General features: G+C 32.6%; 11 protein-coding genes and 1 pseudogene across 12 annotated transcripts, besides 3 other annotated features; 5 read left to right on the forward strand and 7 right to left on the reverse strand.

Moving 5' to 3' along the window:
• Window positions 1-102: part of a mobile genetic element that runs on past the window's edge.
• Window positions 103-1,004: 902 nt separating this feature from the next.
• Window positions 1,005-1,897, reverse strand: TVAGG3_0954590 (protein of unknown function, DUF4106 family; the record flags this gene model as incomplete). Its single annotated transcript, XM_051253319.1, has 1 exon — window positions 1,005-1,897. A coding segment is annotated over one exon (893 nt), but the record flags the coding sequence as incomplete, so codon positions are not given.
• A 121-nt stretch (window positions 1,898-2,018) lies between these two features.
• On the reverse strand, window positions 2,019-2,473 carry TVAGG3_0954600 (protein of unknown function, DUF4106 family; the record flags this gene model as incomplete). The annotated part of the gene is made up of 1 exon (XM_051253320.1): window positions 2,019-2,473. A coding segment is annotated over one exon (455 nt), but the record flags the coding sequence as incomplete, so codon positions are not given.
• Window positions 2,474-3,745: 1,272 nt separating this feature from the next.
• On the forward strand, window positions 3,746-5,740 carry TVAGG3_0954610 (DDE endonuclease family; the record flags this gene model as incomplete). The annotated part of the gene is made up of 1 exon (XM_001302473.2): window positions 3,746-5,740. The coding sequence occupies one exon, from the start codon at window positions 3,746-3,748 to the stop codon at window positions 5,738-5,740; it is 1,995 nt and encodes a 664-aa protein (XP_001302474.2).
• Window positions 5,741-6,707: 967 nt separating this feature from the next.
• TVAGG3_0954620 (protein disulfide oxidoreductase protein) lies at window positions 6,708-7,220 on the reverse strand (the record flags this gene model as incomplete). Its single annotated transcript, XM_001302474.2, has 1 exon — window positions 6,844-7,194. One exon carries the CDS (start codon window positions 7,192-7,194, stop codon window positions 6,844-6,846), a length of 351 nt encoding a protein of 116 aa, XP_001302475.1.
• A 186-nt stretch (window positions 7,221-7,406) lies between these two features.
• TVAGG3_0954630 (transcription corepressor protein) lies at window positions 7,407-8,708 on the reverse strand (the record flags this gene model as incomplete). Its single annotated transcript, XM_001302475.1, has 1 exon — window positions 7,546-8,706. One exon carries the CDS (start codon window positions 8,704-8,706, stop codon window positions 7,546-7,548), a length of 1,161 nt encoding a protein of 386 aa, XP_001302476.1.
• A 966-nt stretch (window positions 8,709-9,674) lies between these two features.
• TVAGG3_0954640 (Ankyrin repeat family) lies at window positions 9,675-12,473 on the reverse strand (the record flags this gene model as incomplete). Its single annotated transcript, XM_001302476.1, has 1 exon — window positions 9,675-12,473. The coding sequence occupies one exon, from the start codon at window positions 12,471-12,473 to the stop codon at window positions 9,675-9,677; it is 2,799 nt and encodes a 932-aa protein (XP_001302477.1).
• Window positions 12,474-12,806: 333 nt separating this feature from the next.
• Window positions 12,807-13,729: a mobile genetic element.
• Window positions 13,730-13,970: 241 nt separating this feature from the next.
• TVAGG3_0954660 (phosphatidylinositol dephosphorylation) lies at window positions 13,971-16,406 on the reverse strand (the record flags this gene model as incomplete). Its single annotated transcript, XM_001302477.2, has 1 exon — window positions 13,971-16,406. One exon carries the CDS (start codon window positions 16,404-16,406, stop codon window positions 13,971-13,973), a length of 2,436 nt encoding a protein of 811 aa, XP_001302478.2.
• Window positions 16,407-17,826: 1,420 nt separating this feature from the next.
• TVAGG3_0954670 (cyclin-dependent kinase inhibitor 2C-related family) lies at window positions 17,827-20,522 on the forward strand (the record flags this gene model as incomplete). The annotated part of the gene is made up of 1 exon (XM_001302478.1): window positions 17,827-20,250. One exon carries the CDS (start codon window positions 17,827-17,829, stop codon window positions 20,248-20,250), a length of 2,424 nt encoding a protein of 807 aa, XP_001302479.1.
• An 807-nt stretch (window positions 20,523-21,329) lies between these two features.
• Window positions 21,330-21,780, forward strand: TVAGG3_0954680 (cell redox homeostasis; the record flags this gene model as incomplete). Its single annotated transcript, XM_001302479.2, has 1 exon — window positions 21,330-21,689. The coding sequence occupies one exon, from the start codon at window positions 21,330-21,332 to the stop codon at window positions 21,687-21,689; it is 360 nt and encodes a 119-aa protein (XP_001302480.1).
• A 309-nt stretch (window positions 21,781-22,089) lies between these two features.
• Window positions 22,090-22,818, reverse strand: TVAGG3_0954690 (transcription-initiator DNA-binding domain ibd family; the record flags this gene model as incomplete). Its single annotated transcript, XM_001302480.1, has 1 exon — window positions 22,090-22,818. One exon carries the CDS (start codon window positions 22,816-22,818, stop codon window positions 22,090-22,092), a length of 729 nt encoding a protein of 242 aa, XP_001302481.1.
• Window positions 22,819-23,179: 361 nt separating this feature from the next.
• Window positions 23,180-27,767: part of a mobile genetic element that runs on past the window's edge.
• Window positions 23,550-24,685, forward strand: TVAGG3_0954710 (uncharacterized protein; the record flags this gene model as incomplete). The annotated part of the gene is made up of 1 exon (XM_051253321.1): window positions 23,550-24,685. A coding segment is annotated over one exon (1,136 nt), but the record flags the coding sequence as incomplete, so codon positions are not given.
• On the forward strand, window positions 26,665-27,511 carry TVAGG3_0954720 (annotated as a pseudogene). Its single transcript has one exon. A coding segment is annotated over exon 1 (847 nt).

Here is a 27,767-nt window from a genome sequence, read left to right on the forward strand (position 1 = left end):
GTTTATGAACCACCTATCCGGATTAGCTTTATGACCCCATCTCATTGTAGTTCCATAGTCTGCAGAAACAAAAGTAGGTTTGTTTCCATATTGGTTAGGTTCTGAATGAACTTTAAACAATGTTTCATTTCTATATGTTTTGTTGAAATTTAACCTTTTATTTTCACCGAGTTCAGCCAAAGATTGAACGTTATATGGTCGTAAGTAAAAAGGATTATTGTATTTGCGTACATTATCTTCAGTACTTCCATTCTATGCTGAATATTTTCATCTGATGTTGGAGTCTTTTGTATGTCGGCGAACATTTTTCGATATTCTTCTACTATGTCAGCCGAATTTTTCTTAGACTCTTGGAAAGATTCCATATTCACCTCATACTCTTTTGAGGGTCAAGATTTTTCGGCTGTTCCAAATCTTCATCTAGTTCTGTGAAGTTAGTTTCCAAAGGAGGGACTTGTTCATTTCCTTCAGGCTCTTCTAGCTGTTGTTGCTGAACTATTTCTTCCATGTCTGGTTGTATCTGAACTTCTTCCTGTTGAGTTTCTTGTACCTCATCTGCTGGCATTTCATATATTCCGAGACCGTTTTTAACAAGTTCCCTATCTAAGTCATCCGGACTCATAAACCTTTCTTCTTTCGTTCCGTCTCTATTTTTTACGCGTTTCATGAAGAGAGTTGAATTATCATTTAGCTCTGACACCAAATATCTCGGAGTAAATTCATTCATGTCATTTGGATGATATGCTATTAAATCATATCCCTTAGCGAGCTTGTATTTTCCAGGTTTGAGATTATATCCCATTTGATGCTGAACCATAAAGCTAAATAGGTTCGGGTCAGTATTTCCTTCCTTGAACTTTCTAATAGCTTCTTTATATCTGTCACTAAAGTCAAGAGTATCTGGGTAACCATAATCTTCCTTAAGCATTTTTAAGAATTCTTGGTTTCCTTTTTCTCTACTTCTTTTATGTCCTTGCTCTGTTTGTGGTTGTTGTTGTGCAGGGTTTTGAACTGTTGGTTGTTGTGCAGGGTTTTGAACTGTTGGTTGCTGTGCTGGTTGTGGAGGTGGTTGTTGTGCTGGTTTTGGTTGTGGTGCAGGGTTTTGAACTGTTGGTTTTGGTTGTTGTTGTTGTTGTGCTGGATTTTGAACTGTTGGTTTTGGTTGTTGTTGTGGTGCTGGATTTTGAACTGTTGGTTGTTGTGTTGGTTTTGGTGCATGCCTGTGTCTGTGTCCATGTGACAATGTAAATGTTTTAGGTAGTCCTGGTGCAAGTGCTTCTCTTGGAGGGTTTGGTGGTATATAAGTTCCACCAGCTGGCACATATGTTCCATCTGCAGCATAATGTCCTACCTGACTTTTCGTTCTTAAGAAAGCATTTACTAGGTCTGTTTTGGTCTGTTGTAACTCTTTTTCTTGACTTTCCACAACAGTTGCTCTAACGGCGTCATAGGCACTTTGAACTGCCTGTCTCGTTGCTGCATCTGTTATTTTCGTCATATTTTGTGCTACTTCTCTTAACTCTTTGTCGAAACCTTCAGACTTCAGTTTCTTTCCAGATGAGAAGTCGTTCACTAGTTTCACCTTACTATGAAGAGCTTCGAAGGCATTCTTAAAGTCAGCATTCGTTAAAGCTTCATTTGAACTGTCTTCATCCGCTTGTATTTTTGTCTTTATTGACCCTAGAAGTTGGGCTGCTTTAGCGTTGGCTTGGGCATCTAACCAGTCATTATTAGCTTTTATATATTCTGCGCTTTTCATTGCCTTTTGCATGGCTGCGTCATTATTTTTACTTTCTTGTGCTAAGTTTTCATACTGTACGGTTTGGTTTTGCAACTGTAAAAGTTTTTCTGCCTTTACATTTGCTTCAACTTCTTTTTTATACTCATCGCTATCCATATATGTCTTCAGGGCTTTTTGTTTTATTTCTTCATCTTTCAGTACTTTATATTGAGTAGTATGGTTTTTCAAATTTATAACATCTTGTTCCATTTTTGCTACTTCTGCTGCTTTTTCTGACACTTTTTTCGCATATTCCTCTGTACTTAGTTCTTTCAGTTGTTCTTCTTTCTTCTTTTTCTCTACGTTTAACTCATTGAGTTTCTTTGTGTGTCTGTCATATTCTAGTTTCTTTTCGTTTTCACTTATTTGTTTCTGTATGTCTATGTTTGACTTTTTGACATCTGTTATTTGATTTTTGAGTGAACTCAAATTCATTTGACTTTGAGGGTTATAAGCTGTTCCGTCTGCAGCCCCACCAAAGCCTGCCATTTTCGCTAAAAGTGCCGCTCTTAAACCTCCACTCTGTGCACCAATAACTCGGTTTAAAAGCATAGGGTTGCTTGACATTTGTTGCAACATAGTGGGGTCATTCATCATTTGTTGTTGCAACTGTTGTTGTGGTGTCAGTTTTACTATTGGATGTTTCAATGCTCCCTTCCTCTTACGTATATTCTTACGTAGCTTACGTGGCATTTTAAGTGAAGTAAAAAACGGTTTTTGACAGATGTTTATATGACACTTTTTGTTCAGCACAAAAAACTACTCGGTCAAAGTGTTGTCAGTTTTGTAAAATAACCGTCCTATCTCATTCTATAAGGGGAAAAAGGCTTCTCAAAGTATACTTCCTTGGAACGCCTGTAACTTTTCCTGTAGCGACGATAGACCCTTACTTGTCCGGACAAAGTTATACTATTTTGAGTGCTCTACAAAAAAGTCAACGGCTGGTCGGCTGGGGTTCGGTCCTCCTCTTGGGTCTTGGGAAAAATTTCTTATGGGCTAGAGGGCGCAACGCGCCTGGAAGCCCTCCGAATATAAACTTCATTTATACTAAACATCTTCAGGGCTAGAGGGCGCAACGCGCCTGGAAGCCCCACTACCTTTTTTTTATTATAAGTATAATTTCAAAATTTCTTTTTTTCACAAAAAAAAATTGATAATTGAATGGAACAAATAGTTCGTTTTTTTAGATGTTTTCTTCTAAATACTGGCGCTTATACTAGATAGAAACTTCTATCGGTATTCTCGGCGTAATACTTTCGTATGAGTGATGCTATCTCGGACATAGTCAGAGATTAATCTTTCGACGAAATGGTAGAAATATTTCTTTTGAAATATTTTAGGGGCTCTGAGGAACAGCCAGAAGGTCTCCGCCATTTCAACCGTACCTAGAAAATTAATCTCAATATATTATGTTGGGTCGTCGCAGTGATTCACTGTTAATCATCACTTTAGCGTTGCTTCGCCAGCTTTAGAATGTATCTAAAAAAGTAGTAATTAATAAAATCTGTAATTATGGAATATTTTACAGGCGTGAAGAATGTAAAAAGTTCTAAAATTACGATTCTCGAACTTATTATTATTTTTGATTGGAATACTATTTTAATATTTCAATCAAAAATAATAATAAGTTCGAGAATCTAATTTTTACTTATGCACCAGTTAAACTTTTATTTTTTAAATAAACTATTTCTATTAAAAGATTTTAAACGTTTTTTTTAAATCTGCACAGTTTCTTAATTTCGAGTTTAAAATGATATATACTAGAATATATAGATATGATTAAATTGTATGAAAGATTTTAAACGTTTTTTAATTCTTCACAGTTTCTTAATTTCAAGTTTAAAATGATATATATTAGGATATCTAGATATGATTAAATTGATTGGGTTTCATTATTTATTAATTTTGAACTCTATTTCAAATTTGATAAGATTTTTATATCTTTTAATCACTTCATTTATCAACATGGATGAACCATGCGATGAAGATATCATCACCAAGATAAAAGAATCCAGAAGGGCGAACATTGTTGTTACTGTTACACCTGAGAATTCCGACACAGATGAAGAGCCATTAAATGAAGAAGAGGCAAAAGAGATGACATTGACCAATCCAATGCCCAGGTTCTCGATTTCAATATTCATCAGGATGCATCCAAAGCTCCAGCTCCGATCATTGTGCAACTTCACATATGAACAGTTGGAATACCTCGCTGACATTATTGAATCCAACTGTGGAAGGGCCAGAAGAGGAAGGAAGGTCAAATTTTCAACAATCGAGTCTCTCTTCCTCACGCTCACATATTACTGCACATACTTGCCCTATTCAGCATTATGTCCGTTGCTACATATTTCCCAGTCATGCTATTCCAAATTAGTTACAAGAACTACCAATGTTGCATTTCCAATCTTTGCGAGCTATTTTCTTCCCAATCACTGTCCACCGTTAACTTCAATGAAGAACAAATTTACAAACTTCCCTGATGCTGTTGCAGCTGTAGACAGCACTACAATTCCTTTCAACATTCCTTCGGTAAAGGAAGAGAGGCTTTATAGTTGGGATGAAAAAAACCACTGCAACGGTATTAAGCTCCAAGTCCTCGTGTCACCAGATGGAAAAGCCATACATCAAAACGTTGAGTTTATGGCTGCAGTCCATGACAAGAAGATTTTCGATTTGTCAAAAGTCTCGGATTTTTTGACAGTAAAGCGAGGATTTGATGATTACCAATATCCTGTACTTGCCGACCGGGGCTATATTGGAATCCAGAAATATCACCTTACTGCCGTGGTGATGAAGAGAAGCCACGAAGAAGCAGACGTTGAACGCAACAACGCCATTGCCCAAGACAGGCAGATTGTCGAGCGTTTCTTTGCACGTTTCAAGTCATGCTGGTCCTGCATGAAAAATGGTTTTCGAGGTGAGCGCACATCACTTCCTCTGATCATATCAGGTTTAGTCGGTTTGACAAATTATAACATTGATGGATCACCCCTGAATGATAATGAAGAGTTACTCCTTTTCGAAGATTTTACACCAACAAAGGTTCTTCCTTCAAGCGATACCGTCGCTGCTGTTGTTGCACCCTCCATGAAACCATCAAAGCGGAACATCATTGCTGTCGCTCATCAAGCTGTCGATATCATACAGTCATCACAAGAGGCGAACTACCTTTACCCAATTAAAGGTGGTATTGTTGGTCTTCATAATATGGGAAATACGTGTCATTTGAACGTATGTTTACAGGTTCTGTTCTACATATCCGAAGTGAGAACAGAAGTTTTGAAGGTTGCCAATCAGTCCTCTCCCATCGTAACAGAGATGTCAAGTATCTTTACAAATTTGAATTCATTGAAGTCCAAAGGATTAGTCTTCGTTCCCCATGAACTTGCCACATTACTTGGTAACTCAACATATGAGGCACAAGATTGTGATGACACGATGACAAGATTGATCACAGATCTCGCAGAGCAAATACCAGGAATCGGTCAACTCTTCCGAATCACTTACCGTGATAGTGCCAACGAACAAACAAATTGCTACTCGATTCACACCAGAATTGGAGAACCAGATCTCGATCATGCCATTCAACATCATTTGTCAACTACAAGGAACACATCATGGCCACAATTCTTGACTTTCGACATTCAGAGAGAGTGGCAGAATGATTCGATTCATCAAGTCATCTTTGACTTCCCGAAAAAGTTGACACTCCCAACAGTCGAAAGGCAAAGATATCAATTGGTTGCAATTGTTGCCTATTGCAATTTTCATTACGTGGTCTTTTTGCAAAAAAGTGCATATTGGATCATGATCAATGATGAAGTCGCATACTCTGTTCCATCAACAGATATCAATGCATTGAAGGGATGCTCAACTGCTGAGATGCCACCTTTATGGTACAAGACTCTCGAACACAAATGGCTCGCAAAGATGCTCATTTATCGAATGGTTCAATGAAGAAAATCCATAACATTCTCCTAAGATTTTTTTTAATTTATCTCAATTAAAAATTTTATTATATCCTAAATTAATTTTGTAAACTATTTTTGAATAGTTTACAATTTATCCTAATGGAACCCATATGCGGGTTCAATTTCTGGTTTATCATCTAGATATATTATGAAAGCCACTTAAAGGGTGATTGATTTTAGGATGTTCTTAGAAGATTTTTCGTTCATTTATATTAATTTTGTATTCCCGATTTACATTCACTAGCAAATCAATGCATTTCACACTTTAAATGACAATTAAATTCTAAGACATTGCTAGAACTGCAATTTCCATAAAAAGTTTTAGTGTAAATTGCTTAAATAAATAATTATTTTCATTATTTTTCTCCAACAAGCTTGAAAATCAAACGAAAACTTTACAAAATACTTATTTACTCATTTGTAAATATAAATTTCTAACAATTTTTATCCTGAATTTAACATAATACTGTATTTCTAAAATTTGCACTAGTTCATTCCTAATTGATGCTCGGATTTCGGTATTCCATATGTGGTATTACATATTTCAATAAAAGGCACTTAATGTGCATTTTCTAATTCAATTAGATTTGCACATTAAGTGCCTTATTATTATAATAACTTTAATATGGAATAAGTCGAGTTTATTCCAATATACGAGCTTATGCTCATATGTCGGGTTAAAATCTGGCGTTTGGCAATGTCGCAAAACGCCGATATGCTAATTCCTAAAAGAATTTTTTTATGAAAAAATTCTTTATTCGCAAAAGGTATAGTATTTGCTCATGTACGAACATATGCGAGAAATTCCCAATATAACAATAGATTCGAATATTGAATTAATAAATATTAATTTTTATATACGATCAAATTTCGTCCAAAATTTTATGACAAAAGATCTATTTTTTGTTATCATCATCCTGTTTTGCATGATTTCCTCTCATTTATATTGATTTCGGCTCTTAATGACAATTTTTTATTCTTCAAAAAAATTAGAATTTCGTTTTCATTCATTTAGCATTACATTTATTAAAACATCTCATAAAATATTTATTACAAAATGATCACACTCTGTTGTTATCAATAACAAAATTAATTTGCAGTAATTTGTTGAATTTTTGCTTTGATTTGAGGTATATCTACGCCAATTATTGTTGCTAATTCTTGGATTTGGTTTCCTGGACTTCCTTTAAAGAATTTGATTTGTGGAATTGAACATATACCATAATGAGCTATTAATTCAACGGCTTCTTCTGTGTTTACTCTAAAAAATGTTATTCTTGGCAATTCGCGAGCAAGACCTGGAAGTTTTTCATTTAAATGAGTACAAGTTGGATTCCATGTTGCATAGAAAGAAACAACTACTAGCCCAGACGCATTATTTACAGCTTGGCATAGATCTTCATAATTTCCAGCAAAGTTATTTATGTTTTGGGGATCCATTTTTTCACGTTATTTTGCTATTTTTTTTATCATTTCTCTTACATTATTTATCTCTTTCACAAAGTTTTGATATCATATATCGATTTTTATGAACATAGACAACAGATTCCTTTAATAATTCATTTATATTTCCAATTCGTCAAAATCACAATTTGGATATCCTTCGATTTCTTGAATCTCATTTATATACTAATTATAAAAATATCACAGAGTTTACAGATCAAGACATAAATACATCTAAAAACCATTTATCAAAATGAAATAATAATATGAACGTTAAAAAAACAGTCAAGCAAAAAATTTTAATAAAAACAAGTAAGTATAACAACTAATAGTAAACAGAAACATATATTAGATATCTATTCTTCCCATTGCTGCAGAACCATCCCAGCTTGCTGCAACAATCGTATTATCGTTTACGAAATTAACTTCTGAGACAGTGTACGAGAAAGGAGTTGACTCAATTATGGAATATTGCATGGAAAGCAAATTAAGAATCCTCATTTTGCCAATTTCGCAAGGAATGACAACGTTATCGCCATGAACAGTAAACTTAGTGCAAACTCTGTTGATATCTACTGTTTCAAATGGTATATTTGGCGATCGCAAATCCCATACGTTGATTTTCTCATCAGAATTGCCACTGATAAGGAAATTCTTGGCATTTGAGGTAGTAGCGTACTTAACTTGCACTATTGAACCATTTCCATGCGTTAATGTTGATTTCGAATCTGGAGATTTTGAATCAATGAGAGTTATTTCGCCTGAAGCAGTTCCAACAGCTATAGGCATATCAGTATCGTATTGTACATCTACTGATCTGATTGGTGACTTCAAGCTTTCGCTTCTGTAGCTGTTTTTCGATTGTAAAACATCCCACATAAGTAAAACTCCATCCTGAGAGCCAGAAATCAAGTGGCCTTCCGCATCAAGCCAGCATGCACTTGTTACTGGTCCATTGTGTCCGGAGAGAGTAGTATTCGCATAAATGGTTGAGATGACTTGGTAATCTGAACGAGTCATCAAATTATTAAGTGGTTGCGGTGACCAAATGTTAATCATTGAGTCTCCTGAGCATGAAGCATAGATTCCTGCTTTAGGATGTGCTGTGATACAGTTTATTGCTCCTTGATGACCTAAAACTTTTGTAATTAAGCGATTTTCGGTTGTTGAGTAGACATAAATTGCAGCATCGATCGAACCAAAGGCAATATTGTTATCGTACCCGACGTTGACGCATAACAACGAATCCGAAAATTCTACAGGTATCAAATTCCAGTCTATTTTTAGTTTTTGCTTCATCTGCCAGAATGATGACGACTGCCTTTTCTTATCACTCAATCTTTCGCCAGATGAGGACTTTCTTCGACGAGGTCTAGCTTCATTCTGTGAAACATTAAGTTGTGCTTTGAGCAATGCGATTTCTGCCCTTAAGTCAGCGTTTTCTTTCATAAGCGCTTCGTATTTACTTGCAATAGTACCGATGCATACATGAAAATCAGTCGATGTCATTTAAAAATCTGTAAACCTATGAAAAGGTTTGAAAGAAATTTGACATATTTCACAATTTCTCGTAATAAAAATGATCAATTATTGTTTACCAATCATTTTTACAGAAATATCGTTTATTAACAAAATTGAAAGGCTGACATACAAAAATTTTGTAAATACTATCAATGACGAAATTCTGAATAATTTGTACACGTTACCGGAATCAATACCAATGGAATGATAAGATTGATGCAATAACAAAACCACGACGAATTAGGTTCAAATCAAAATTGAAATCATGTCACTGCAACGAAAACGAGTTTCATCGATTGGGATTTATGTAATTGGTTCAAACATAACTAATCCTCTGATTTAATCGAATAATATTTCAATCATAAAATGGCACTCAAACATTTTGCATAATTTCAAAATTCAATGAACAATCTTGGTCTTTTTATCTTGTTTCCATTCATATTTTATCATTGAATATTAATATTACAACAAGATCCGCAAAAAATACTACAATGGAAGACTTTTCTCTCATAAACAGAGCATGATAAACGATTGATCCTCCACTAGCAATCAAAAATAATGTTTCAGCAATTTTTTTTCCTTTTTCTTCAAGAGAATTGCGCATTTCAATGATATTCAATTGAATAGGCTTGTACTTTGCGTTCAATTCTGTCTGAAACTCATCAAAATTTGTGAAATGTAGACTTTTGGTCGGTTTTTTGTTCAATACATTGTATTTCGTTGGCGTAATACTATCCAGATTGAATCTCTTCCTAAATGTGTCGTGCATTTTTGGAAGACTGTATCCAGTGAATTCATGTGCAACCTCACGAGGATGAATATAATATAATTCATCACTTCTAACAAACTCAAGTGCAAAAAATGGGCAATATTGATTATTTTACATTCAATTTACTTTCTAATGAAAATCTTCTTCGAAAATACCAGAAAACTAAAGAATATATTATGTAAGAACATTATATTTTGGCACCATGTGAAATAAGAACTTTAGCAGTTTCTTTGCTATTACATTCTGTTGCAATATGAAGTGCGGTTTTCCTCTTTCTATCTTTTTCATTGATATTTATACCATATGAAACAAGAACTTCTGCCATCTCTTCACAATTCTTTGCTGCTGCTATATGAAGTGCAGTTTTCCTCTTTTTATCTTTTTCATTGATATTTATACCATGTGAAATAAGAACTTCTGCAGTTTCTGTACTATTATGTTCTGCTGCAATATGAAGTGCTGTTTGTCCGTTATTATCTTTTTCATTGATATTTGCACCATGTGAAATAAGACGTTCAGCTGCTCTTTTACTATTATAATCTGATGCAATATGAAGAGCAGTTCGTCCATATTTATCTTTTTCATTGATATTTGCACCATGTGATATAAGAACTTCGGCAGTTTCTTTTCTATTATATTCTGATGCAAAATGAAGAGCGGTTTGTCCATGCTTATTTTTTTCATTAATATTTGCACCATGTGAAATAAGAACTTCGGCAGTTTCTTTTCTATTATATTCTGATGCAAAATGAAGAGCGGTTTGTCCATGCTTATTTTTTTCATTAATATTTGCACCATGTGAAATAAGAACTTTTGCAATTTCTATACTATAATCTTCTGCTGCAATATGAAGAGCAGTATCTCCATTATTATCTTTTTCATTGATATTTGCACCATGTGAAATAAGAACTTCAGCAGTTTCTTTACTATTATACCATGCTGCAATATGAAGAGCAGTTCGTCCATATTTATCTTTTTCATTGATATTTGCACCATGTGATATAAGAACTTCGGCAGTTTCTTTTCTATTATATTCTGATGCAAAATGAAGAGCGGTTTTTCCATGTTTATTTTTTTCATTAATATTTGCACCATGTGAAATAAGAAGTTCTGCGATCTCTTCACTATTATTTTCTACTGCAATATGAAGTGCAGTTTCTTCATATTTATCTTTTTCATTGATATTTGCACCATGTGAAATAAGAATATCTGTTATTTCTTTACAATTATTCTCTACTGCAATATGGAGAGCGGTTTTCCTCTTTTTATCTTTTTCATTGATATTTATACCATGTGAAATAAGAACTTCTGCAGTTTCTGTACTATTATGTTCTGCTGCAATATGAAGTGCTGTTTGTCCGTTATTATCTTTTTCATTGATATTTGCACCATGTGAAATAAGAACTTCTGCAGTTTCTGTACTATTATGTTCTGCTGCAATATGAAGTGCTGTTTGTCCGTTATTATCTTTTTCATTGATATTTGCACCATGTGAAATAAGAACTTCGGCAGTTTCTGTACTATTATGTTCTGCTGCAATATGAAGAGCAGTATATCCATCATCATCTTTTTCATTGATATTTGCACCATGTGAAATAAGAACTTCTGCAGTTTCTTTTTTATTATATTGTGCTGCAATATGAAGTGCAGTTTTCCTCTTTTTATCTTTTTCATTGATATTTATACCATGTGAAATAAGAACTTCAGCAGTTTCTGTACTATTATGTTCTGCTGCAGTATGAAGTGCTGTTTGTCCGTTATTATCTTTTTCATTGATATTTGCACCATGTGAAATAAGAACTTCAGCTGTTTCTTTATTATTATTTTTTGCTGCAAAATGAAGAGCGGTTTTCCTCTTTTTATCTTTTTCATTGATATTTATACCATGTGAAATAAGAACTTCAGCAGTTTCTGTACTATTATGTTCTGCTGCAGTATGAAGTGCTGTTTGTCCGTTATTATCTTTTTCATTGATATTTGCACCATGTGAAATAAGAACTTCAGCTGTTTCTTTATTATTATTTTTTGCTGCAAAATGAAGAGCGGTTTTCCTCTTTTTATCTTTTTCATTGATATTCGCACCATGTGAAAGGAAGTCTTCCAAAAAGGATGGATTATTAAAAATCGGTGAAAAAACAAAGCATTTGTTTATATCATTAGTTTGATCGAAATAAACTAAATAGGATTCAAAATTGTTGTAAAGTCCACAGTATTTTAAATTGATCTCTAATTTGTATTCATTCATCAAGAATGTAACAAAATCAATGTTGTGCGAGATAATTGCATATTTCATGCATTCTTCATCTGGTTTTTGATATTTCAAACATTCACTCATGATCTCCGGATTTCCTCCTAAAAATGATAATAGAAGACATTTTGCAGTTATTTCTGAGCTGAATTTTGTTCTTAAAAACTTGAAACAATCAACTGCTCCGTGGTAACAACATAATTCAAGTAATGAATATTCTTCGTAAGGATGTGGGTATAATCTGCTTTTAAGTTTTTGATCTGTATCAAATCCTTGCCTTTCGGTGAATGAGATGAATTTTTCTTTGTCATTATTCATAATTGCTCTGTAAATTGTATTTTCTGTATGAATATCCAGATTTTCCGAGTCAAAGAATTCAAAATCGGCAGATTTGTCTAATTTAATTCCATATTCTTTAAAAAACAGGAAGTTTGAAATAAGTGCAACACTTTTGACCTCTGTGACATGGTAATCATCAGATATGAGTTTGGCAAGAAATAAATATGACTTTGTATAGCGATTATTATACGGAACGATATCTAAAATGCCTTTAATAGCATTTGTTGGGAGATATTTCTTTGAATCAATCAATTCTGTTTTGATCATTTTGTAAATTGACTTTAATTCTTCTTCATTTTCCGTTTTTAGCTGGTACAATGTATTGTATGAATCGATATAGTATTTATGGGTGGTTCGCAATTTGTTGTATTTGCTTGGATGAACGTCTTGGTCGGACATTAATAATTTTTTATAATATATTTGCGTTTTACTATATTAAATATCCCTTAAATTCATTAAAAAAATACTATGTTATTCATGAGGAAAACAATGACCATCAAAATTTCGGATATAATTTATGAATTTTGATTAAGTCCATGCATATGAAATGATGCAGTAACAATTGAAAAACCAATGGAAATAGAATTTTCATCAATATACTTGTATTATTCAAGATTTTTTTTGCCAATCACTCAAAATCAATCAATTCTTTGGAAAAAAATATTTTTTGTAGATTTATAATGTAAAAAATGTGAAGCACCAATAGAATTGACTTAAAAAAATTTCATTTGAAAAGGTAACTAAACTCCTTTCGCCGATCCGATTTGCTCCATATTTAAAATATAGCTTGCATATGTAGAAGAAAAGCTAATTTTGAAGTACGCCCGAAATCCACCAACAGGATTTCGAGCTACTAAAAAGATACTTTTAAATGTGATTTTTTTTATAAAAAATTAAATTTATTTTAAGATCAGACTAAAAACTAATTTTATGGAAAATCTATATCGACAAATTTATTACTTATTGGGTATATAGATTTTTTGATTATGGCGATTATGTCTGATATGCTTCCAATAAGCCAAAACACATTTCATACTGATTTCTATAAAAGGTATCTTTATTATAGAAGTGTAAGCTATATCTGTTTGTTTTTTTATTATAACAAATTCAAAATTCTCTTATAAGGACTAGATGAAATCTGTATTATTAAATCATTAGCTAAATGAAGGTTCAAATAGAAAGTAAATATCAATTTATATGATACTGAAACCAAATAGTTCTTTTAATAAAAGATAACACGCTGAAAATTATTGAGTATTTGCAAATCTCAAAAATCTATTGGTGAATTTGGCTCAACTTTTAAAATTATAACATCCATATCAAATCATAAAAGCAGACAAAAATTAAAGCCAAACCTATCGGCCAATTTTTTTTTGATATTTTGATTTTTGAGGTATACTTTTAAAAGTGGATTTAAAGCACTTATGAAAAAACATTAACTTCTGTCGTTATGATTATTGATTTAGACAATAATGATTTTAATCTTTGATTATCAAAACACTAAAGTCATCTTTTTAACATTTGCTTGGTAGCATTAACTCAAGTCTAAAGTACTATTTTATGTGGCACTCTTAGAATTTTTGTATTCATTGTACACGCTGAAATAGTACCATTAAAGTTATGGCGGACTTTCAAAAAATAGTTTGGTCACCTTTTCATTTGAAGGATATAAAGAGAATTAGATTGAAATAAAAGAATTTTTTAGATGACCATGAGACAATAAAAGAATTTTTTTAGATGCCCATAAAATAATTCTTTTATCGAAGCGTTATAATATCTACGTATTCTGCTTCTAAAGAATGTTTTAGATAAACATGAGAAGAGCCAAAGTTATTTTTATAAAAGAAAATTTAGATGACCATGAAACAATATAAAACGATAAAAGAATAAAATAAATTATAAGAAAACTCTTGTAAAGACTAAGACAGCAATATCAAGGGATTTCTCATTATTCTTAGTGAACGATCTTGCGAGGTATGATATAATTGTTGGAACATCTGCTTGAATTCCGTCAGCTTTCCACTTCTTCAAGACTTCTGTGAAGAATCCAGTGATCATGTGGAAGAGTGTTTTGTTGCATTCAGGAAGGCTGTTGATAAGGTTCATGAATTCCTTCTTTTCGTCCTTTTGTTCCCATCCTTTCAAAAGATCATAGGAGAAAATCGGTTCTTTCGTGCATTCGATGATGGAGAACAAGACAGAGAATAATCCATATTGAGTAAACTTACCTTTGATGTCTTTTCTCTCTTTCAAATTGTTCGCGATTATTGACATTTCTTCTGATTGGCCTGGCTTCGTGAAAATCTGTGGATCGTTTATTACTGGCTTCAATGCATCCAAAAGAGCATTGAGTTCGTAGCATTCCGATACACGAGCCGGGTAATTCATGATTTGCGCAGTTTTGTAGTCATTTGAATCGCGAGGGATGAAGAGTTCGGCTGGTAATCTGGATAATTCCACTGGAAGTCTGTATAAATACTCAAGAGGCAATCCGATTGGGCTAAGATTGAATTGAGCGGTAAGGAGAATGAAATTCGGAGGCTTTCCTGATGGATAACAGATCTTTACGTACTTAACAAACTGTGCGGTAGTGACAGGATCCGTAACTTGAGAGGCCGCATCAATATTAACCGAAATAAGGAGCTCGATGTCCTTATCTGGTATAACTGTTGCGCGCTGTGGATGGCAAGTAATCCAGCAAGCATCGGTTTGGACTTGGAAAAGAACAGGAATTTGACCTTCGTTCTTTAATTTGATAACTTGGGACTTTGGCTCGCCAAGAGAGACGGATTTGAAGTCTATAAAATCTTGTGAAAGGCTTGTGCGCCATTTGAGAACGTCAACCTTAAGTTTGATCTCATCATATAATTTCATCGCTTTGTCGTGATCGTTCTGCCAAACGCGCATTGAGAAATCAGCGGCTACTGGGTGGTGATCAGACATCAGGAGGCCTTTGATCGAATTGTATGACTTTTGCTGGATAAATTGGATTGGTCCTGGAATTCTGTGGAAAATACGGTCACACCATGCAGGGCCACGTTGCTTTGAGGATGTATCAAGTGTTTCTGTACCTTTATCGAATTTGTAAGTCGGTCTGAACTTGATTTCTGCTTCATTATATCCAACAAAGACTTTATTCTGCTTGTGGGCGAGAATAAGTTGGTCATGCTGTAGCAAATAAGCTGTTTCATTGAATTTCTCACGTGATTCTGGGTCAGGGAGCGTCAAACGGTAATTAAAATCTCCAGACCACCAAATTGCATCGTGGTCATCGACTCCGAACTCTCCTACAGGGGTCTGGAAGACGAGCTCACTCTGAATAATCCAGAATTCGGAGTTTCTGCGTTCAACGTTCTTTCGGCCATGAGATAAATGGGAACAAATGAAACAAAGATTCGTATCGTGGTATTGGAAGCGTACAGCTACAGCTGTTTTATTGAAGAATCCCATAGCACCAATTGTGCATGTTGCTGTAGCTACATTCGAAATAAGGTTTGGATCTCTTACGAAAACCGAAATGTAAGAAGTGCCGAGTTGTATACCTCCAGCGTATTGATATGTCTCGACATTGGCTGTTAAAGCAGCTCCTAAAGCCTTATCCCAGGCTTCCTTTTTCTCTTTGGAGTCGCCATGCATAATTGCATCCATTGACATATCAATTTCTTGGAAGCAGAATACGTAGATATCATAACGCTTCGATAATTCGCCGAAAAGGAGATCAACATTCTCCGGTGGCTTCTTTTGGTCAATGTTCCATGTAACAACATGCACTGACTTATCGAAATATTCTCTGAAGCTCTTTTCTTGCTGTAAAAGCATAGCAATAGCGATCGGATCATCTACATTTGCTCCAGAGAGTCTAAATATTGATTTATAGTCATATCCAGTACGGACTTTGGCTAATCCTTTGCAAAGTCTGTCCGAAGCTTCTCTGTTGAAGAAGCAATCGTAAATTTCTTTATCGGTAATTTTATTGCGGGCAAGCTCTGTTATTTTGGTAGTTAACAATTTCATAAAACTGATCATGTGAGCTTTGGCTTCAAATTCAATAGTATATTCGTATGTTCCGTTTGATAATAATATGTATGGGTAATTGCATTTAAAAAGGATACCTGGTGTGATCGGAAATACATAGCAATACTTCTGATAAACACATCCAGATGCAGAGAAATACAATGCTGAGACGCGAGGATCTTGAATAGGATTAACTAATGAAATAAAAGAGCTATTAAATTCTTTATCGCACATGACTTTGCAAGGAAAGGTATTCACTGCGCGTAATTGCACAGATTTCGTATCTATACTTGCATAAGTAGATGGCGCTGATGACATTTTTTAGTTTATCGTCTATCTCTCTTTCATTAACATAGTTGCCATTGATCTAATTTTGATGAAGATATATGGTTCATAAGCACTAAAATAGGTAGTAGCTTACTATAAACACATTTTTAACCCTTAATTTAGAATCATGGTTCGGATTTGAATCGGATTTAGCAATCGAAAGCTATTTGATTATTTGTTCCATCTGGTGGGTCGTAATCTTCAGGAACATATGCTAATTCAAATCCATCCATATTTGCATTGAAAAGTTTTTCATTCAAATTTAAAATTCAAAATTTGAAAAACAATACATCGAGATAATAATATTAACTTTCAATCATATTTCAATAGCTCTCAATTTTTTTGTCACATAATTGACGGGAAAATGAATTTGATGATTTATGATATTATCAGCAATTAAGCATTCAAAAAAGAGTGTGTTATGATTCGGAATCGAAGACGACATAACTCAGAACAAAACTAAGGAATAATATGAAAACTAATGGAAACACATTGTAAAGGAGTAAACACATTAAATATCCCCATAATAATGCTATTGTTTCGGGAAAAAGATGTCGAAGACAAGAAAAAGCAGTCGAGGGCAGGAAAAAGCTGTCGCAGTTTTAATAAATGATATAATAATGATATAAACTATGACCATAATCTATTTAGTATGAAATGAACCAAATTTAATCACATTTGAGAAATATAGGAATATATTAAAAATTCTGCAATAAGGCCGTGAACAATGCTTACAATTTTCCCTCCTTCCTTTTCAGTTTGTTACTTCCTCTTACATCTCTCAATTTTACTTCCTCATTGTTAATGCTGTTCAGAGATGAGGGTGCCTGATCATGATCAGAGAAGAATGATGTGAAGAGAAAGAATCACAGCAAGATGTGTTTCCATCTCGGACTACTCTTGTCAGAATATTCAATTGATTTCGACCTGTTATCTGATTCTTAACAATTTATCAAATATATGAATGCATCTCTAGCCTATAAAATTAATGATGTGCCTTTTCATACAGATTTCATGAAAATTCCTTGAATTTTCAAGAAATTACAATAATTCTTCAGAGAATATTCAGTGAAAATGGGACCATTACAATGAGCATTGGAGAGGATGGCTAATTGTCAATAATATCTCCGCTTTGATGAATTTTCACAATTCATTAAAAAAACACATATTTTTTCAGCTTAAAAAGCAGATACAATGCTATTTAAGTCAAACTATGTTGTGAATAAACATTTATTTTGGTATACAGTCTCTATTTAAAAGTAAATTTTAGTCAACAGGTTTATTTCCCAAAAGGAAGATATGCACTACGTTTCTATCGTTTCTTCGACAGGTTTTTTTTCAGGTGACTGTATTATTTTTCTTTCAAAAAAAAAATTCTAGATTTTTGACTAGTCAAAGTTTTTTTTTCATTATGAGTTCTGACTATTCTAAACAATATGCGGATTTTATAGGGGCGCTTGAAAAGCTCTTCCACATAGAATCTAATGAACCTGTCGAAGATATGTGCAGTATAATTACAAATACTTTGATTTCGAAGTATCAACTTTCAATCAAGCAACTTACAAAGTTAATTCATGAGGCAATTAGATACAAATATGCATCCGGAGCGAATTACTTCAAAATACTCAAACAGCTCGGGGCTGATCTCACCGAAGTATCGTATTATCATTTTGAAACGGAGGGTTCGATTAAATTTATAGTTATGCATGATCAAATTGATAAGTTCAAAGAATACTTAACTCAAAATTCAATATCGGGTGGCATTTTTCTCCAAATTCCTAATTTCAGGAACAATGCTTACAATCATGGTTATTTTGCAGAGTTATCACTAATTGAGGCATGTGCCTACTTTGGATCTGTTAACATTTTTTATTTCTTGATTTCGAACCAAATCAGTGAAATAACTGAAAGGTGTCGTATCTACTCAGTAATTGGAGGAAATCAAGACATCATCAACGAATGCATGAAAGAAAATAAAATGGATATTGATTGTCTCAGAAGCATTATACGGGCACACAATCACGAATTGCTTGAATATGTTTTAGATAGAGAGATATTCGAGCTTGATGATTTATACGGTGAGCATTGGAAATGGGAAAAAGAAACGAATTTGATGCATGATGAAAAATATACATCCATTTATGAAGATATCATCAGATATCAAAACCTTAATGCTGTATTTCTTCTATTCAAAAGGAACAAATATTACATCTTTCCATGGGGTGCTGCATTTCCGCAAACAATAGATATTTTCAAAAACAATACATTTTCTAACAAACATAATCACACTAAATATGGAATTATTTATTTTGCAAGTAAAGCACAAAATTCTAATATTTGCAGATTATTACTTGAGTCATACAATCAAATTATAGTCAACAATAATGAAGGAGATGATGAATGTATTTCACACGAATCAAATATCAATGAAAAAGATAAAAATGGAAAAACCGCTCTTCATTTTGCAGCAAAAAATAATAATAACGAAACAACTGAACTTCTTATTTCACATGGAGCAAATATCAATGAAAAAGATAATAATGAAGCAACAGCTCTTCATTATGCAGCAAAAAATAATAGTAAAGAAACAGCTGAAGTTCTTATTTCACATGGTGCAAATATCAATGAAAAAGATAAAGATGGAAAAACCGCTCTTCATTATGCAGCAAGAAAAAATAGTAAAGAAACAGCCGAACTTCTTATTTCACATGGTGCAAATATCAATGAAAAAGATAATATGGGAGACACTGCTCTTCATAGTGCAGCAAAAAATAATAGAAAAGAAACAGCCGAACTTCTTATTTCACATGGTGCAAATATCAATGAAAAAGATAATATGGGAGACACTGCTCTTCATAGTGCAGCAAAAAATAATAGTAAAGAAACAGCCGAGCTTCTTATTTCACATGGTGCAAATATCAATGAAAAAGATAATATGGGAGACACTGCTCTTCATAGTGCAGCATATTATATTAGTAAAGAAACAGCCGAACTTCTTATTTCACATGGTGCAAATATTAATGAAAAAGATAATGATGGACGAACCGCACTTCATTTTGCAGCAGAATATAATAGTAAAGAAACAGCCGAACTTCTTATTTCACATGGTGCAAATATCAATGAAAAAGATAATGATGGACGAACCGCACTTCATTTTGCAGCAGAATATAATAGTAAAGAAACAGCCGAGCTTCTTATTTCACATGGTGCAAATATCAATGAAAAAGATAATGATGGACGAACCGCACTTCATATTGCAGCAGAACATAATAGTACAGAAACTGCAGAAGTTCTTATTTCACATGGTGCAAATATCAATGAAAAAGATAATATGGGAGACACTGCTCTTCATAGTGCAGCAAAAAATAATAGAAAAGAAACAGCCGAACTTCTTATTTCACATGGTGCAAATATCAATGAAAAAGATAATATGGGAGACACTGCTCTTCATAGTGCAGCAAAAAATAATAGTAAAGAAACAGCCGAGCTTCTTATTTCACATGGTGCAAATATCAATGAAAAAGATAATATGGGAGACACTGCTCTTCATAGTGCAGCATATTATATTAGTAAAGAAACAGCCGAACTTCTTATTTCACATGGTGCAAATATTAATGAAAAAGATAATGATGGACGAACCGCACTTCATATTGCCGCAGAAAATAATAGTGAAGAGATCACAAAACTTCTTATTTCACATGGTGCAAATATCAATGAAAAAAATAAACATGGAAAAACCGCTCTTCATGCTGCAGCAATAAATAATAGCAAAGAAACAGCCAAACTTCTTATTTCATATGGAGCAAATATCAATGAAAATGATAATTACCTGTAAATGGAGGCGTCTTCATAATTTCCTAAAGTAAATAAACGTACTCAGAATTCATATTAAAGTTATCATCGCAAAGGAATTACGGTCAGAATTAAACTCTTATTATATATCTTTTCATAAATTTTTAAATTCAGATTACTTCCTACGGGCCTGAAGTATCATTGAAAATCAACCTTAAACAACAAATTTGAATGTTGAATCAGAAAATCGAAAACTACAATATGAATCCTACGATATCAAATTATTGAAATTGATTTCAATTATGATAAGTGAAGGGAAAATGATAGTTTGATGTGTCACTTTTTGGAATATTCCACTTTTCATTTTTCAAGATTTATGGTTTGGATAATCAAGTAATACTCTTTCCGTTATGTATGGTATTCCTTTTTTGAGTTACTGTAAAACACCGATCATATAAAATTTACAAATAGTTTAGTCGGTTTTTGCATTTTTAAAATGTTAGTCACCTTTCTCCTTCCAAAGTGAAAAAAAATTGTTTAAAATATAAAAAGAATTTTTATTCGCATAGGCGACAAACAAGGATTTATAAATAAATAATGGGGCTTTGAGTATTGATCTGAATTGAATCAGATAATTAGCCGTAAAAAATCTTCTAATAACGATTTCTCATGCATGAAAGATGGCTATGAGTGGCGTTAATGAGGGCGTTTGATAATTGGAGTTGGACATAAAATTTGGAGATCTTAATTTTTGAGAATTTTGGTGCGATCTTACTGGTACAAGCAAGAGTATGGAAGGAGATTGAACTGAGAAAAAAACTAGAGCATGCAAAAGAATCATGCTACAGCTTAGTTGAATGTCATTTATGCAAATAAAAATATCTTTTTCAAATTTCAAACAAATTTTTGCCACTTTTTGAAAGAAGATAAGGTAACAAACATTTTAAAATGCAAAACCTAGACTTAAACTATGCCGAAATGTGAGCTCACCGTTACGGTTTTTTCTTTGGGGGCGAGCTTGCGAGCCCCAAAAAAAAAAAAACCGTAACGGTGACTAACATTTAGGAAAAATTTTCGGAATTGAATGGTGAATTGACCCACTTGTTCATTTTTATTGAAGCAATGCTCTCTTCAATATCCTCATTCTCCCGCTTCGCTCTTGAACACTTCGAAGGTAACGTTGATGCCCTTAAAGCCTATGTTAACAAGAAGGATGGCCTTGTTGTTGTTGATTTCTTTGCTGATTGGTGCGGACCATGCAAGCAAATCGGCAAGATCCTCCCATCCATTGCCGACAAGTACCCAAAGGTTACATTCCTTAAGGCTAACGTCGATGAATCAGCTGATCTTGCTGAACATTTCAAAGTTGAAGTAGTTCCACAATTCAAGTTCTTCAAGAAGGGTGGCGAATTCAAGGAAATCAGAACCATTGTTGGCGCTGATGTTGACACTCTTAACAAGTACGTTGAAGAGCTTCAGTAAAGAATTCAATTAGTATACAGGTAAAATTTACATTCTATTTTGATATTTAGCATTATGTTCGAAGAAGTTTATCAATTAATATTAAATTTTAAAAACATAATTTGATTTTTTTCATTTTCATTTTTTTATATTGTTTTATGTGATCTATATGACAGACAAATATAATAGGTTGAATAAGGGTAATATCCAACTCAAATAGTCACCTTAACTGAATTAGAGAATATGAATTATTAATTTCTGCTTGAATTAGAAGTTATTCAAATCACCAAAATATAACATGACTGAACAAAAAGGATTCATCCTTTTAGAGTGATATTAACTTGCATTTAATTTTCCGAAAAAATATAAATTCAAACTATATCAAATATTTACAATACATGATAGAAATATTTATAAAACATTAGAAATTCATATCATTATTCCACATAAAATTAGAAATGTCATCATTCTCAAAAGTATAGCTATCAATTTCAGGTTGGGGACTCTGTGGCTGCTCCTGAATCGGCTCTACTTGCTTTGGAGGCTCTATGTATTCGGGAGGAGGTGCGGAATAATATTGAGATGAATTATTCGGGATTATCTCTTTTTTTTGCTCAACCTGAGGCTGTAATGGCTGTGGAGTGCAGTAGGGGATGTTTTGCACTTGATATGTTCTTTGTATGAATTCTGCAAGTTTTGAAGGATTTGGCGTAGCTGAAATCAACTGTCTGATAGTCCACTGTCGAAGTTCAGCGAAATTATTCTTTAGTTCGGGGAACGCTTTGATTAATTCACTGCAAGAATCGGCTCCTGCAGGAATTGTACCATAACCTAACTGTTGGAAAGAACCATTGATTGAAGACTTGCATTTTGAAAGAATTTTAATCAATTGGCGGGTGTTGATTGCGATAGAATCTTTTAGCCAATAAATACCACATACTAAAGCGCGATTTTTATCATCTGCATCACCTCGAATAACGTAAGTTTTCAAAGAATCAATGATTTCTCTAAAAGTCTCTGCACTTTTATTTCTTCGATTTTTGCAATTTGGACTTGAAAGAGAAGCCCGAAGTGATACATACATTAGTTTATCTGTATCACTGAGCCTTTCCCAGTATTTTGGTGGTGGATCTGGCATTTCTTGAGTCATTTTTTATATAAATACTGAATTGAATCGATCCAAAAATTTTTTGTCAAAAAAATGAGATTATGCGGCCAAATAATATCACACGCAATTCTCATTGTTAATAGCTATTTGGTATTGAATGTACAGATAAATCATTGCTTTTATTAGTAGTATATGAGGGAGGGTTGTGTGACCTTTTTTGTAATCGTAAGAATTCTCACATAATTGAATGATTTTTGAACATACTTCTGAATAGCAGATTTTAAAAATTTATGAATAATTTATAAAAAGTTTTTATTCCTACAATTCCTATATTACCATTAATAAAAAGAATATATTTTTGCATAGATTCCAAATATGGTGTCAATTTTTTATTTAATATAAAATGTATGGAAAAAGAATAATATCTGATTTTGAACATTATTTGATTGATTTACTAATTGATCCACAAAGCTGTTGTAAAATTAATTTTGAATTTAAAATTAAAGGAACCGTAAATTTTGTATTTATTTATCACTTAAAAGAATATGACCGATATCATAATTTGATATATGAAACTAATATAATATTTGAAGATAACAAACTTACAAGCTTCGAACATGAAAATGATATAATATTCGAAGATGAAAAAAAGAAAGAGATTGAAAAGCAATTCAATGAATGCCTTTTAAATACATATGCGCACATTATAAGACATAAAATGAAATTAATTCCTTATTAATCAAAAATATTTTTTATCTTTTATTTTATAATAAATGAGTATAACAACTAATTCATTGAAATCTTTAAAGTTCACTAATTCAGAATTAGAAAATATTTTAGAAAATTTTGGAGACGGTTCTTATCCAACATATATGCAGAATGTGAAAGAGTTTTCTAGATTGTTGAATGAATTTAAATATAACGGACCAATTACTAAAAAGGCTATAATGAGATATTTATATCCCAAAAAAGTTGAAAAACAGGAGAATATTCCTCTTTATGGTCCAGAGGACCTGGGCTCAGAGAGCCTTGAAACACCTCCTGAATATTTTGAAGAAAAAATTAAACAAGATGAATATTATAACGATGAGATTGAGAAATTGGAACAATTAAGAGATGAAATAGATGAAAAAATTAAAGAATTAAGAAATGCTGAAAATGAAGTAGAGGATTTAATGAATATCCCAGCTTCAGAATCAGAAGTTCAAAAATCACATGAGGAAAGATATAAAAATTACTTTTTGGAATCTACTAAAAATTTATTAGATGGTGATATTGACGAAACACTTTCAGAAGAAGGCACAAAATTTATTCATAAACATAAGTTACAATTTATTGACGATGGAGATTATCCATGTATATTACTTTCACCTCCTCTTGATTCTGAAAAATTCAAAAAAGCACTGAAAAACGTGACATATGCAACAAATACGATTAAGAAAGAAGACCATGATATTTACACAAATTATTATTTAAATAAATGTACAGGTGTTGATAAAGTTTTTGATTTGTTAGATAAAATATCAAAAGAAACAATTGGTACATATAAAATTTTATGTGATTGTGGTTTCATTGTTGAAGATACCGTTGATGTTTCATATGAAAGAACAGCTCCGAAGGAGGACGAAGTGGAAAGATCTATTCCATTCGTTATTAAGAACATAAAAGATATGAAAACTTATAAACATTATATTTATTCATTTATTTCAGAAAAAATGGAAGCAACACATAAATCATCTCGTCATCATTTCATAGCTATTCACACATTCCTTTTCAAAGTTGTGAAATTAAATAAGACAGGAATTAGATTTAATGTATCAGGGTACGCATTCTTGAGTAAATTAAAATGTATTCGTCCGTCGCAGATGATAAAAATTTATGTGTTCTTAATTCATTTTATGGACTTTAGCCCTGGACTCTCTGAGTCTCAGACTTTAAAAAAATAAACTTTATTTTTATTTTTTAATTTTTATTCTTACATAAATGAACAAAAACGGAACGGCTAAAATGAATGATAATCAAATTAGAGCAGAAGGTAGAAGGTTATTTAAACGCTTCTATAACATTCCTGATGGTGTTAATCCTAAAACTCGTAGAAGTTATTTAAATGAAGCCATAGATGCATATGAAGGTTTGACATTTCATCAGAAAGTGAGAGGTTAGCAAGAATGTTAAACGTTAATATTGATTTCTATTATTGTGACCCTCAACCAGAAGACGTAGACATTAACAAGGTAGACTTTCCATTAGTGGAATCAATAATGATAGATCCAGAATTTGAAACAGTAAATATTTTATTAACACAGAGTCCATGTGGAAAACTTCACGCTGACAGAATAACAGACGTTGAAGCACTCACAGGATATAAAGTTTGTCCTTTTGCAAAGAAGAAGTTTATTCTATCCGTGATGACCCAGAAAGGAAAAACCAAAGAAGATTTTTAAAACATTGTGAGAAATGTAAAGAAAATAATGGTAGATTAATTCAAGACGTTCAATTGCAAAACACACAACAACCATATGCACCACATATCACGAAACAGAAGATATATCATGGCTATTAGCACATAATTTGCAGGAATATTATAAACCAACAAGATATTATATTACTTTTGACTTCGAAACATTAGAGACTAAAGAAGAACTTCTACTTTCTGAGTGTGCAACTTTGAACGCTTACTTAAAACCATTTATGGTATCATCAACGGTTAAATTAAACGATAAAACATATACAAGGAATTTTTGCTTAACATCAAGTGATTCGTTCATCTCTGATTGGATTGAGTTTTTATTTTCAACCTGTTCATTAGTTGCTAAATCAAATATTGAACAATATGAAGAATTAATGAAGCCGCAAACGGACCAAACGGCGGGGACTTTGTCCCATACATTAAATGAAAAACAGAAGGAAGCAATGAAAGAGCTTTTAGATGAAGAATTTAATAAAGTGAATATCATAGGTTTTAATTCGGGAAAGTTTGATTTAAATTTAATTCTTCGTGATTTAAATACTGCAAAATGGAAGATAAAATCAATGCTGGGTTCTTCTTCTCAATTTAAGCAAGTCATAGTAAAGAAAACAAACTGTCCATATGAATTGAGATTTATTGACATCAGAAATTATATAGCGGGTGGACATTAGACCAATTCACTCAAGATTTCGGAAACAATAAACACGTGTTAAATCCTTTTTCCCTTATCAATTCATCACATGGGAAATTACGAAGAAGAATTATATAAAAAGGAACCATTCACTCAAGATTCATTTTATTCAGCATTAACACAAGAAACTATATCCGATTCAGATTATCAAATATATCTCAATGATGCTAAAAATTTTAAGAATAGATTAGAATATTTTATTCATTATTGCAATAAAGACGTTGAAATTATGATTGACCCAATTGATAAAATTATTGAAGAAACATTTGTTTATAAAATTGACATGCTCATAATCTTTCATTATCATCGAATGCATCAATGATTCGTTACGCTTTAGCATATAAAGACTTTAATCCTAACGAAACATATCCAGAAGAAGAAAATGTGGAATCAAGTTTTGAATTAACGAAAAAGTATTGGAAATATAAAATTGAATCATATAAGAAACAAGATGAAAAGCAGAAAGAGATACAAAAATAATGTTTCAATGGATGATTTTCAATACTATCACGATTTAATCCTTTCATCTAAATGTAAAATGTGTGGTAAAGCGTTTACATATGCAAATAAACCAACATTGGATAGAATCGATAATGAAAAACCACATACTAAAGAAAATTGTCAGTTAATGTGTTGTTATTGCAATGTCGTAAAATCAAATAAAGATGAAGATGTTCAACGTTTAAGAATCAATTTAAGAAATTATGCATTAAAAAATAATTTACCAATGACTTTAGATTCAGTGGAAGCGTATCACATCCTCCGTAATGGAATTACTGGTGGTCTATCAAATGTTCAACATAGAGTAAATCTTAAAGGAATCACACACATTAATAAACTTTCATATAATCCAGAAACTAAAACTGTATCAAATGAGGACACCACCAACATTATGACTCATTTCGTTGGTGTTGATTTTAATTCATTATATCCTTCATCATTTTCATCTAATCCTCATGATTTCATTCAATATACTGACCATAAAATGTATATGCCGGGAAGATTGAATGGTGTTATCATTTGTGATACAGCAACAAAGAAAGCAAAAGCACTGGGAATTATTAAGAAGAAAAATACTTTATTCGTGGCTGAAGTAAAGGGTCACATTGATGAAAAATACATTAATGATTACATAAACTTTTTACCGATAATAAGAAACTTTGATATTATCACAGATGAAAAAACAATTGGCAGTTTTATGTATAATTACATGAAATCAAACAATTTACCAGTTGACCAGAAACAGAGAAATTAACTCAGTTAGCATCAACACACAACCAATATCAACCATTTTCTTCTTATTATCTTTGGTATCTAATCGACAGATTTCATTTTATCATTGATGATATTCAATCAATTTTAACATTCACGAAAAACACTTGTTTTAATGAATTTGCGAACAAATTTATGAACGAAAGACAAAAGGCTGAATTAGAAGGAAATAAAGGAAAAAGTTTATTTTGCAAGATTTCGCTTAATGGATCATATGGTTACGATGCAATGAATACACAAAATTACGCAAAGACTAAAATAATGAATGCACAGAAGTCACGCGTTGCATGTATGTCAAATAAGTTTAAAAACATAAGAGAAATAGGTGAGGATACATATCAACTGATGCTTAAAGATAGATTTTATAGATGTGAAACATGTTTACAAGAGGCATTCTTCACTTTAGATAACGCAAAATACTGGTATTTTTTTCATTTATGATTTTATGTATAAATGCATGAATCTTAATCGTTTTCATTTCATTGAAGGTGATACTGATTCATCTTATTGGGCAATCGCTGGCGATCCAAATCTTCCTAACACTCAAGCATTTCAAGC

The sequence above is a fragment of the Trichomonas vaginalis genome, chromosome I (assembly GCF_026262505.1).
Source record: "Trichomonas vaginalis G3 chromosome I, whole genome shotgun sequence".
Lineage (NCBI taxonomy): Eukaryota > Parabasalia > Trichomonadida > Trichomonadidae > Trichomonas > Trichomonas vaginalis.